General features: G+C 40.4%; 1 protein-coding gene across 1 annotated transcript in view; it reads right to left on the reverse strand.

Moving 5' to 3' along the window:
- Positions 1-12,823, reverse strand: part of LOC137234275 (plexin-B-like) — an 890,794-nt gene that overhangs the window by 588,938 nt on the left and 289,033 nt on the right. The window contains exons 5-6 of the mRNA XM_067757887.1: positions 8,719-9,522; positions 6,569-8,662 (exon numbers count right to left, since the gene is read on the reverse strand). Coding sequence (XP_067613988.1) covers positions 6,569-8,662; positions 8,719-9,522 — 2,898 coding nt within the window. The remainder of the gene's footprint in view (positions 1-6,568; positions 8,663-8,718; positions 9,523-12,823) is intronic.

Here is a 12,823-nt window from a genome sequence, read left to right on the forward strand (position 1 = left end):
ATACTCCATTACAGATACAAGGGGCAAGTTTATCATACAATTGGTTCATTGCTGCCGCTCCCAGATGCCAACCACCAATTTGGCAAATTTATTTTCTTGGCAATAACCAAAATGAAGTGCAAGCCCGTTGTTCTCTTTTTAGAAATGCCAGAAGAAGCATAATTGAAGAGCTTCAAACATTGCTTCATGAACACAATATATTGATTTCCATTTATAAGACAGCACTCGATAAATGCAATCTGATGACCATAAAATCGTAATTTGTGCTGATAGAAGACCAATTGGAGAATATGAATGGAGATTGAATGCGCCTTTGAATAATGAAATTGCTGTTGTCATTGTTGGTGATGAGTGTCATCCCTGTGACATTGTATTGCGCCGAAGAAATAACACGCTCCAACGCGTGTGCGAAACACATCCGTCGTATAACGCCTTGCAATATCCAATTTTATTTTGTAGGGGGAAGATGGATACTCTATCAATTTGAAAATAGTAGATCCAACAAATCCACGTTAGAGTTTTTCTTTTTAGTCAATTGAGTTAACTATCAATGTTAATAATTGTCTGAGTTAAGTTTTAACATTGCATGCTTTTTTTCAGAACGTGAGCTAACTAAAAATGTCAGCATTACTATGCACAAAGACTCATGATTCGTCAAAATTAGGAAAATTATATTTTGAAATGCCCAAAATTTATTCATCAACATATAGTACACATGTATGCGAAGATCGAGACCCAACGTTTAAATTTTATTGGATATAATCAAAGGAAGTTGCGATCGGAAGAGCATATCCATCTGCGAGATACCATTAATAATGACGGTAGTATTGCAGATGTAGGACAAATGGTTATTTTACCAGCGACTTATATAGAAAGTCCGCGTCACATGCATGAATATGCACAGGATGCCATGTGCGATGTTCGTTCTTATGGTCTCCCAGATTTTTTCATAACTTTCAATTGCAATCCGCAATGGGACGAAATAAAGCAATACTTATATGTTGGCAATCTTTTACAGACCGTCACGATATTTCTGCACAAGTTTTTCGGCAGAAGGTCAAGTCGTTAATCAATTGTCAAACACAAAGTTTATGGTGAAGTTCAAAGTTGGATGTACTCAGTGGAGTGGTAAAAGAGAGGATTACCACAAGCACATATTTTGATGTGGTTACTTACTTACTTAATTGGCGCTTAACCGTCTAAACGGTTATGGCCGTCCAACAAGGCGCGCCAGTCGCTCCTTCGCTCCGCCAACCGGCGCCAATTGGTCACACCAAGGGAGTTTAAATCGTTTTCCACCTGGTCCTTCCAACGGAGTGGGGGCCGCCCTCTACCTCTGCTTCCATAGGCGGGTTCCGATAGAAACACTTTCTTGGCCGGAGCATCATCTTTCATTCGCATAACATGGCCTGGCCAGCGCAGCCGCTGCGTTTTAATTCGCTGGACTATGTTGAAGTCTGCGTATAGCTCGTACAGCTCATCATTAAATCTTCTTCGGTACTCGCCATCGCCAACGCGTAGAGGTCCATAAATCTTTCGAAGAACTTTTCTCTCGAACACTCCCAAAGCCGCTTCATCTGCTGTTGTCATGGTCCATGCTTCTGCCCCATATAGCAGGACGGGTACGATAAGTGACTTGTAGAGTATGATTTTCGTTCGCCGAGAGAGGACTTTACTTTTCAATTGCCTACCTAGTCCAAAGTAGCATTTATTGGCAAGATTGATTCTTCGCTGGATTTCAGTGCTGATGTTGTTGCTAATGTTGATGCTGGTTCCCAAATAAACGAAGTCTTTTACTATTTCGAAATTATGGCTGTCAACAGTAGCGTGGTTGCCAAGGCGCATATGCGCTGACTCTTTGCTCGATGACAGCAGGTACTTCGTTTTGTCCTCATTCACCATCAAACCCATCTTTACCGCTTCTTTTTCCAGCTTGGAGTAAGCAGAACTAACAGCGCGGGTGTTTAGGCCGATGATATCAATGTCATCAGCATATGCCAGTAATTGCACGCTTTTATAGTATATTGTTCCAGTGCGGTTAAGTTCTGCAGCTAGTATAATTTTCTCCAGCATCAAATTAAAGAAATCGCACGATAGGGGGTCACCCTGTCTGAAACCTCGTTTAGTTTCGAACGGCTCGGAGAGGTCCTTCCCAATTCTGACTGAGCTGATGGTGTTGCTCAACGTCTGACTGAGCTGATGGTGTTGCTCACAGCCGTATAAGTTTTGCGGGGAAACCAAATTCAGACATAGCGGCATATAGGCAGCTCCTTTTCGTGCTGTCGAAGGCGGCTTTAAAGTCGACGAAGAGGTGATGTGTGCCGATTCTCTTTTCACGGGTTTTTTCCAAGACTTGGCGCATTGTGAAAATCTGGTCGATGGTAGATTTACCAGGTCTGAAGCCGCACTGATAAGGTCCAATCAGCCGGTTCACGGTGGGCTTCAATCTTTCGCACAATACACTTGAAAGGACCTTATATGCGATATTAAGAAGGCTGATTCCACGATAGTTGGTGCATTTTGCAGTATCCCCCTTCTTGTGGACTGGGCAAAGAACACTTAGATTCCAACCGAGGGCATGCTTTCGTCCGCCCATATTTTGCTAAGAAGCTGCTGCATGCGCCTTACCAACTCCTCGCCGCCGAACTTGAATAGCTCCGCAGGCAATCCATCAGCGCCCACGGCCTTGTTGTTTTTCAATCTGGTTATTGCTATTCTAACTTCGTCATAATCGGGCGGGGGGACATATATTCCATCATCATCGATTGCGGGATCGGGTTCTTCATCTCTGCGCGGTGAATTGCTGCCTCTATTTAGGAGAGCAGAGAAGTGTTCCCTCCATAATCTTTTTTTTGATGTGGTTACTCAACAAAATAATGACTAATTAAATAGATGATGCCATTTCAGCGGAAATTAAGGACCAGACCACTGACCCAGGTTTATTTGACCTTGTGACGAAACATATGATTCATGTGTCGCGTGGTATTATAAATGTTAAATCGCAGTGCATGCTTGACGGGAATTGTAGGAAACGATATCCCACAGCATTGGTTTCTGAAACAATTTCTGGAAATGATGGTTATCCATTATATCGTCGACGGTCAAGAAATGATAATGGTAAATCAATAGTTCTGTGTGTCAATGGCCAAAACATAGAGGTCGATAATAGGTGGGTTGTCCACTATTCTCCAATACTGTCGAAAGCCTTCAAAGCTCACATTAATGTAGAGTATTGCAATTCTGTCAAATCGATTAAATACATATGCAAGTATGTTAATAAAGACAGTGACATGGCACTTTTTGTCGTTGCGGAGAACATAAACGATGAAATCACCCAATTTCAAATAGGCAGATATATAAGTAGCAACGAGGCAGTATGGCGAATACTATCTTTGCCAGTTCATGAACGAAATCCAGTTGTTCATTTGACAGTACACTTGGAAAATGGACAGCGAATATATTTTGCAGTTAATAATGCTCAACAGATTGCAGAACAGCCACCATCAACAACATTATTATCGTTCTTCGAGTTATTTCAAAGTGATATATTTGCTCGGACATTGCTTTACTCAAAAGTACCAACATTTTGTACCGTTGACACGGTTATGAATCAGGATGACTTTGTGAATTATCCGATGGAATTTTTCAATTCATTGGATTTACCAGGATTGCCACCTCATCGATTGCAATTAAAAGTTGGTGCACCTATTATTATGCTGCGAAACACAAACCCTCCTCGATTGTGTAATGGGCCAGAATAGCAGTTAAAAGGGTTATAACTAACCTCACTGAAGCAACAATTTTAAAAGGAAAATTTAAAGGTGAGGATGTATTGATTCCGCGTATTCTAATTATTTCACCAGATCTACCATTTGAGTTCAAACGATTTCAATTTCTAATTCGTGTTGCATTTGCCATGACCATAAATAAAAGCAAGGACAATCATTGGAGTTGTGTGGAATAGGTCTGGAATATCCATGCTTCTCCCATGTATCGTGCTCACGTGTTGGAAAACCAATGGCTCTCTTTATCCACACCACAACTCAGAGACAAACAAAGAATGTTGTTTACGAAAGAGCTCTGCGATAGTTTAATTAAAAAAATGCGATTCGAATTGTCTTTATTTTACTTACCTTTTCTACTTTCAATTATTTTTTTAACTTTTGCATAGTCTGTAATTATTAATGGTTTAAACAGTGAAAATCGAATAAGAAAATAATTAAAACACATCAAACAATTAAAACAGTTACATAACTAAAATAATTCACGCGGAAACCATTGATCACATAACGTTTGGGTTCAAAATCAATTTGAATTAATAAAAAAAGTACTACATTTACACTAATTAATTAGTTAACCGAAAAAAGTGAAATATATAAGTAATGAAAATAATTAATTAATTAATTGAATATTTTCTAATAGCTAATTACTTAATCTATATACATAAAATTCACATTATGTATGTATGTAGGTTGCGTCCTATACGGATCGACCGATCGCAACCAAATTTGCACCACCCACTAGACATTTTCCAAGAATGGTCGTAGTCTAAAAATAATTTCGATACATAAAGTGGAATCTTTGGTACTGCATAACTCTGAAGGGATTTATGCTAGAACATTGAAATCCAGTAAGGAATATTTCATACTACATATCTCTGCATTCAGTAATGGTAGAATAATGAAAATTGGTATGGAGCTACATGACATTAAGTCCTAACAGCACCAGTAATATATGGAATTGATAAAAAGAAGATAAATGGGGTTTTTCAAAACTATAGCTGCCTTAGATTATTTCAACACGTGAATTTCGATTGCAGAGCTGGGGTTGGCTGTTATTCCTTCAGTATTCTTTTGGGGTTTGTTATCTTTAGGATTGAACCGGAAAAAAACATATCTGCTAAATTTGTTATTAATTGATGTAACAGCAAAAAGGGAAGTCACTATGGCAGTTGCTTCCTCATGTACCGCGAATACCCTTTGTGTGGTGGACGTACAGCTCACTCCGCATTTAAATTACCACTCTCTAACATCTAATATCTGATACACCGATGTGTAACATAAGTAAATGGTCAGGCCAGAGTTAGTGTGTGCGATGAGTGCACCATGACTCGTAACCCGTCGCTGCAATTTTTAAACCGAACCCTTAAGGATTTGAGGTGTAATGATCAACCCAAGGGTGTTGCTGGAATAGCCGCAGATGAAGTAAATGCGTGCTTTTTCGTCTACCGATGGCTTTACGTACAAAAATTTACTTTCTTTAGAAATAAGAAAGCGCATCTCATCTGAAAAATATCGGTGCTTTGTGAAGTGCGATCCCGGAATCCCGGAAATCCGGTCCTTTAAAAGTCCAAAAAAAAAACCGTACACATTCAGCTCGGTCTCGTATCAAATTTTGTTAAAAAACTGGATCGTGAGGGCGAGGCGATTGCAAGTTTGCGCAAAATTTTTCCGAAATTGAGCGGCGCAAAGATTCATGCAGGTATTTTTTTAAGAAGGCATTTAGTAAATTTTTTTTAATGATGTGTATGTGATATGGCAGATAAAAAAAATAGTTGCAAGTTATGAATTTTCATCAAAATTGAATGCTATCGAGCAACGTGTATGGAAAGGCACAGTTGCCGTTATTGAGCGGTTTCTTGGCAACAAACGAGCTGCCAATTATAAAAATATTGTTGCAGAAATGATTTCGGCATATGGCGAAATGGGCATATTAATGTCGCTAAAGATCCATTTCCTTCACAATCATTTAGATATTTTCCCTGATGATTTAGGAGCTTGTAGCGAAGAGCATGACGAAAGGTTCCATCAGAACATTGCGGCTATTGAAAAGCGCTTTAAAGGACAAGACATTACGCATATGCTTGGCGAATACTGTTGGTCTATTTGTTGCGATACTGACACAAATGCTTACAAACGCAAAAATAAAAGGCCTAAGTTTCTTTAAACGCTTTGAAATTTTTAATGTAACAATTATTAATTTTAATATAATAAAATTAATAAAAAAAATTCGGTTTTTTAATGAGCTGAAACCGTTACAAAAAATCCGATAACCATTAAAAAAAAAATGAGGAATATCTGAGAATTGATAAAAATCTATTTTTAAAAAAATTTGACGTGATACAGACATTTTCACGAGTATGCCTGCAAAAACTCAGCTCGATTGGATCACGGAAAAAGGGTTAAAAATCGATCCAAATCTTTCACACAGGCGGACAGACGGACAGTACGAGCTTTATATTTTATACATAAAAAAAATTTTGAGGTGTGCATGAAAATCGCAGATATACGTGTATTTTTATTTTTTCTCCCCTTTCAGAAAAAGTATATTTGGTTCATAGGACAGAACGTTTTTGTAACGCAGTGTTATGTTAAAAAATTTTATCCCGTCTGTAATGTCGGTAAAAGCACAGACTGAATAAATATAAATAAATAAAAAGGTTGCTGAGGTAGGGCGACTTTGAAACAGTAGCCAATATGGGCTGACCTCCACTCGACAGTCGATATTGTGTACCTTGAAATGACTCAAAGTCAGTAAAGCTATAAAATACGTCCATAAACAAACTTACCTTTGGTGTTACTAGGATTGGGTGATCAGAAACTCCAGGAAAGAATACCTTCATGATGTAGTTGACGTGATCAAGAGTCGGAATGCCGCTATTTTCTAAGTCCGCTGTTAAATCCGTCATATCCGTTTGAAGTTCAGCAAAGGCTTGCTTACATTCTGAACGCACGTTACTTTCTAATGTTATCATTTGTATTTGTATACGCTTATATTCCCGCTCAGCTTGTGTGGACTTGCGTCGGTAAATAATTAGAACTACACATAAAGCCGCGAAAGTGACCAACACCGTAATAACGATACCTACTATTGCATTTGATAATGGGTAGGGTTTCAGTAAATCATATTTTAAATGACCAATAATAAAACGTAAGCTACGTCCAACTCTTACAACAACTAAAGGCAAGGAATTCGTTTGATCTACACCATTTTCATCAGTCGACGGAGGCTGTTTTTCAGGCGGAATGCAGACTAACTGATTTAATGCCAAACTAGTAATATTACATTGCAAAGTTCCAATTGTTACGTTAACATCGTACTCATCTGAAGCAATGTTTAATAGTTCGCCTTCTATTACTAGCGTGTCACCTTTATATATCTTTACTCCATTTGGAAACGGAGTATATTTAGGGTCATTGACATATACAATTGTACTTCGTATGTTTTGAAAATATTTGCTTAAATCACGTACCCACTGTACATTATCCATAATAAAACCTATTTGGAGATTTAATTGGGATTCACGTATCTTAACAAGAGCAGTAACATCAGTATTGACACCATATCCAGAATAGTAACTACTTCCTGCATTACTCATTGTTGTGTACAAATACGAATTATCGCTTATTTGTAAGCTATGCCTTTTAACAGCAAATATATTTAACGGTTCAAGTGGTGAGGTATCGGGACCAGCAGCAGACATTGAAATGTGCTCCAATGAGGCTTCATATTCTATAAACTTGGCTTTAACAGACGGAGAAGGGCACTCCATTTGGTTTGAATTTATAACGATGCAAGAACTTTTGTTAATACACACGTTGTCAATAGTAACTTGTAACTCAGGTTTCTGTATTGAATTTAAGTGCAGGCCATGGACCGTCAAAACTCTACCACCGCTTGCAAAACTTAAAAGTGGTTTTATTTGCATTATACGCGGATCTTGAGTATAATTGAAAATGGAGCATATCCGTGCCGTGGGCACTTGGTGTTGGTAGGTAAAATTTGAACTAAGCATAGGATCTATAACTTGGTGGTGGTTATAACTAACAGTGTCAGCATGTGGCAATATAGGATTGTTACATGTATACGTACGATTGGCACTATCAATAACCAAGCGTAAAGTTCTTATTGGCTCTGGCTGGGTCGCTTCCGATGTAATACATGTTAGTCGAGATGATGATAATTGAGTAGCATTTATGTGACATTCATACTCGTCTAAGAAAGCCCGAATGCGGGACCCGACATTAAGATATCTGCCTATAATTGAAAGTTGAGTACCACCTGATTTCGGCCCAACATTTGGCTGTAATCCAATGAGCTGTATATTTTTGAAATTAAATTGAACACTAGACTCGGTAAATCCGGCTTCATTTGCTACTTTTATAGGTGCAGATAATTCGTGTGTAACAGGGCCTGTTCGGCATTCAATCTTTACTGATATTTCATAACTAACCAATTCACATGGAACTTTTCCAATAAATATTTTTCCTCTTACATCTTCTTCTCTTATTCCTAAATTACTGCCTTCAATGGTAATTAAAGTTCCACCTTCAATAGGCCCTGATAACGGTTTAATCATATCAATACGAGGACGTGGGCATTCATTGGCACGAGACATTGAATATGGTGAGTCATACTGAATTTTAGTGTGTTGAGACTCTTCAGAAAAACATGTCTCATTGTACACACACGAATTACGGCACCAAGCGCACTGATACTTTGTATCCCTTGTAACGCACAAGCTACAATCAGCGTGTTCACGATGTGAACCTAGCACACTACATTTATACAGATGAATTGTTGCAGTATCAATATAATGTTGTCGGTTCCAAGTTATATCCACTTTGGCTTCATACTCATGCGTGTTCGTTTCATAAAAGTACTAGATTTTGTAACATTAATAAAATATACCTGAAATATAGAATTAATTATACTTACTGGTGTCTTTTCGCATACTATTACTTTATTAGATTCAACTCGGGCGGGCAAAAGCATTTGCGATGTTTCTATTTGAACCGTGCACAAAAATCCTGAGTGGGCACTTTTTGGCTTGGGAAGATTTTCAATCTCTAGTCTTATTTCCTTTGGAACTTGCACAGGCAGCATAATTATTTCACTGGGAAGTTTCAGGTGTGGGCAAATTTCTTCATTACTAATTACGTTCTCCATATTTCGACATTGTTCCATTTTGTGCACGCATTTATTATCAAAAATGCACCAATTACATATCCAAGTACTGCGTACACATTTCTGACAAGTACTGTGTCGCGAGCAGTCAAAAAAAGCGAAAGACCGGGACACAAAATCCTTATTAGTTTCGGAACTTCGTACTGAAAGAGGAACTAAAACGTGGTCCATACCAGAACTTATTTCCGGCCTTTCTTTTATGGGCGGAGTGGTACAAGCTAAACCGTTTTCCAACACATCAGCGTCGATAGGAGTTGAATTACCAAAAATGCATCGATATTTAGCATTAAAAGGTTCTGGTAGGGTTCGAATTATCAACTGTACCTTTGCAAGGTCTGTGATGGGTATGTTATCAGGGACAATAGACTCGAAATCGATGCATTGTTGTCCAGCGCCCAATGCAAGCCAGCGCGCGGCAGAGGTATCCTTTTGACATGCAGACCGCACAGTGCAACGTTTTTCCAATGAACACCAGCCACAGAATGGATCATGTGATTCCATGCATGAGGAACAATTTGTATAAACTGAACAGTGCTCTACTCGAAGTTTGGTTATCTGTTAACACATAATAAAAATATAAATTATGTAATTTGTTTTTTATTTAACTACTGTTTACGTTTGATCGACATAGTGATATGTTCCTGAAGATGATTTCAGATTGAAATCGAAATATCAACGAATTAAAACCCAAAAATACAATTTCTAATATTGTGTTTTATTTAACTACGGCCTTACAATAACGAAGGTAATGGCAACGGAGTCCATACTGAAAGTAATGGGCAAGCAGAATAAAGAGCTGAAGGCAGACCAATGGCAGGTGGTCTCGATGAGGGCGGGCAGCGACCTACAGATCGCAATCGATCAAACATCGCTGCAAGCCATAAAGAGCCTCAACGGGGTCGTTAAGTTTGGGCTGGGCTCCCTTAAGGTCTTTGTACCTGTTGGCAGGCCAGATGCCGCAAAGGAAGAAGCTCGAGGTGGTGCAGATTAATTTTCACCACTCAGCTTCCCCCTCGCTCGACCTAACGAAATATATTGCAGAAAACGGAGTGGACATACCTCTAATCCAAGAACGATGGCTGCGGATTTGCGGATTACGGCTAGACGGCTACCGTCTACCTGCACCACAAGAGGGTAAAATTAGAGCATGTATTGTAGCTAAGAAAAATATTTATCTATTTATCTCTATACATCACTGCAACGGAGACGTCTTCACTGTAGTATGCGAACTTGTGAAGTTCGCAGAAACGTATAGAACCGGCCTTGTCATCGGCTGCGACGCCAACGGACATCATGAGCTATGGGGGAGCAGCGACACAAACGCAAGAGGTGAGTCCATTTTTGACTACTTACTTACTACTAACCTAATTGTATGCAAAAAAGGCAACCAGCCAACGTTTAGGAACAGAATTAGAGAGGAAGTCATAGATATCACCCTGGCCACATACACTCCCACTGGAAGATTCCATGACTGGAGAGTGTCAGACACATGCTCATTCTCGGAACACAGTAGGATACTCTTCAACATCGATCTTGAAGTGGAAGTTCCCCGGCCATATAGCAATCCAAGAAAAAAGGACTGGAACAAATATTCCGAAGTAGTATCTCACAAACTGGCGTCCACGGAAATGGAAGTCAGACGGGGAGCTAACAATATAGACAGAGCGGTAAACCGACTGACAACGATATTGACAATCACTTTTGAACTCTGTTGTCCCCTTACTAGACCACGGGTAAGACCTAGACTACGTGGTGGAACACAGAGCTAAGCCAACTCAGGTCAACAACAAGAAAACTCTTCAACAAAGCCAAACATAGCCGGCTGGAAGAGGACTGGGATGCCTACAGATGTAGCTTTAACAAATACAAAAGCTGCATCAAGAAGGCAAAAAGGATATCATGGGAGCAATACTGTGAGAACTTGGCGACGACAAATCAGGCATCAAGACTACGCAAAATACTATCAGGATCTAGTTCAGCCCCTAGTAGCATAAGGAAGTCTGATGGCTCATGGACCGTCTCCGGTCAGGAAACTCTAGAGGTCTTGATGGAGACACACTTTCCGGGATGCACGGATACGACAGGCACGACGATGCCAGAAAACCGCGCATACCCTCCGGAAACCGACGTCACGGACATCGTTGACCGGGATAAAATATCATGGGCTATAAAATCGTTCCAACCCTACAAATCGGCGGGACCGGATGGTGTGATATCGGCTATGTTACAAGCCGCTTGTACCAGTTCGTCCATATCTGCACGGTATCTTTTCAAGATGCCTACAAGATGGTTATGTACCCGAAGCCTCGAGAAATGTACGGGTGGTTTTCATTCCCAAAGCAGGAAAACTTAACCACTCCGAAGCCAAAGACTATTGACCAATAAGCCTCTCCTCCTTTAAAACACTGGAGAGACATATCGATCTACACATTAGAAACAATGCCAATCTCTGGCAGATAGATGCAGCCCAGCATGCATACCAAAAAGGCAAATCAGTTGAAAGTGCCCCTCATGAGGCAGTCAGTGTCATCGAGAACTCACTAAGCTGCAAGGAATACACGTTGGCAGCTTTCCTCGACATTGAGGGCGCTTTCAATAACATGCAGACGGAGGCCATCTGCAAGGCTCTTACACGATATAGAACCCAAAGCTCTATAATTGCATGGATAGATTCTATGCTTAGGAGTAGAGTTGTCAACGCGACTTTAGGGACTGGTTCTACGGTTCTAAATGTCCACCAAAGGCATCCCCCAAGGCGGGGTGCTATCGCCTCTTCTCTGGATACTGGTGGTCAACGAAATTCTTGAAATATGTAGGAGAAAAGGAAGAAAGGTAGTTGCATACGCCGATGACTTAGTGATTCTGATCACAAGCAAATTCTTGCCAACTATCAGCGAACTCATGGAATCGGTACTTTGCGACATTTCGCGATGGGCAAGGCAAAATATGCTGGGGGTAAACCCAAAAAAAACCGAACTTGTCCTGTTCACGATAAAGACAAAGATACCCTCCTTTAACTTACCGAGGCTAAACGGCACAACGTTAAACCTATCTTCGGAAGCGAAATATCTTGGAATTATACTCGATTCAAAGTAAAGCTGGAGAAGGAACATTGAGATGAGGTCAAAGAAAGCTCTAGCAGCTGCAAAGGGGCTTTTGGGCGGAACTGGGGACTGGCACCACATGTCATTCATGGCATGTACAGCACAGTGATTCGACCGATACTAACACATGAAGCTTTAGTCTGGTGGAAGGCGCTAGACAAAAAGAGTAATCAACATAGGATCGGGAAGGTACAAAGGCTGGCATGCCTGGGAATGTCAGGCACCGTGAGCTGCGCACCTCAGGAAGCGCTAAATGTCATCTTTCACTTGACGCCTGTACAAGTCTTCGTGCAGGGATTAGCCGCTAGAGGAGCTCTACGACTAACAGAATCCAACACGTGGAAAGCAGCTAAGCACGGACACGCGACGATTCTGGACGATATGACGAAAGGGAAATTAAACGGAATAATAACCGACCTAACATCCAAAACAGACCATATCACATGGGTTTTGGACTTCCAGGTTCAGAACATACGATATCCTTCAAGGGAGGAATGGGAAGTAGGCCTAGACAACGGCAGGGGCATCGCAATATACACCGACGGCTCGAAAATGGAAACGAGAACTGGAGCCAGGATGTACACGACACATCTACAGCTAAGCCAATCATTCCGACTTCCTGACGCATGCAGTGTATTCCAAGCCGATGTCTATGCCATAGACAGAGTGGCAAAGCTGCTCCAAGCTAGCGCGGTCTGCAACACCAACGCAACAATCTTTGTTGAGGTGTATAGCCTTTCTGACTTCTATAA

Source organism: Eurosta solidaginis, chromosome X (genome assembly GCF_040869045.1).
Source record: "Eurosta solidaginis isolate ZX-2024a chromosome X, ASM4086904v1, whole genome shotgun sequence".
NCBI classification, from domain to species: Eukaryota; Metazoa; Arthropoda; class Insecta; order Diptera; family Tephritidae; genus Eurosta; species Eurosta solidaginis.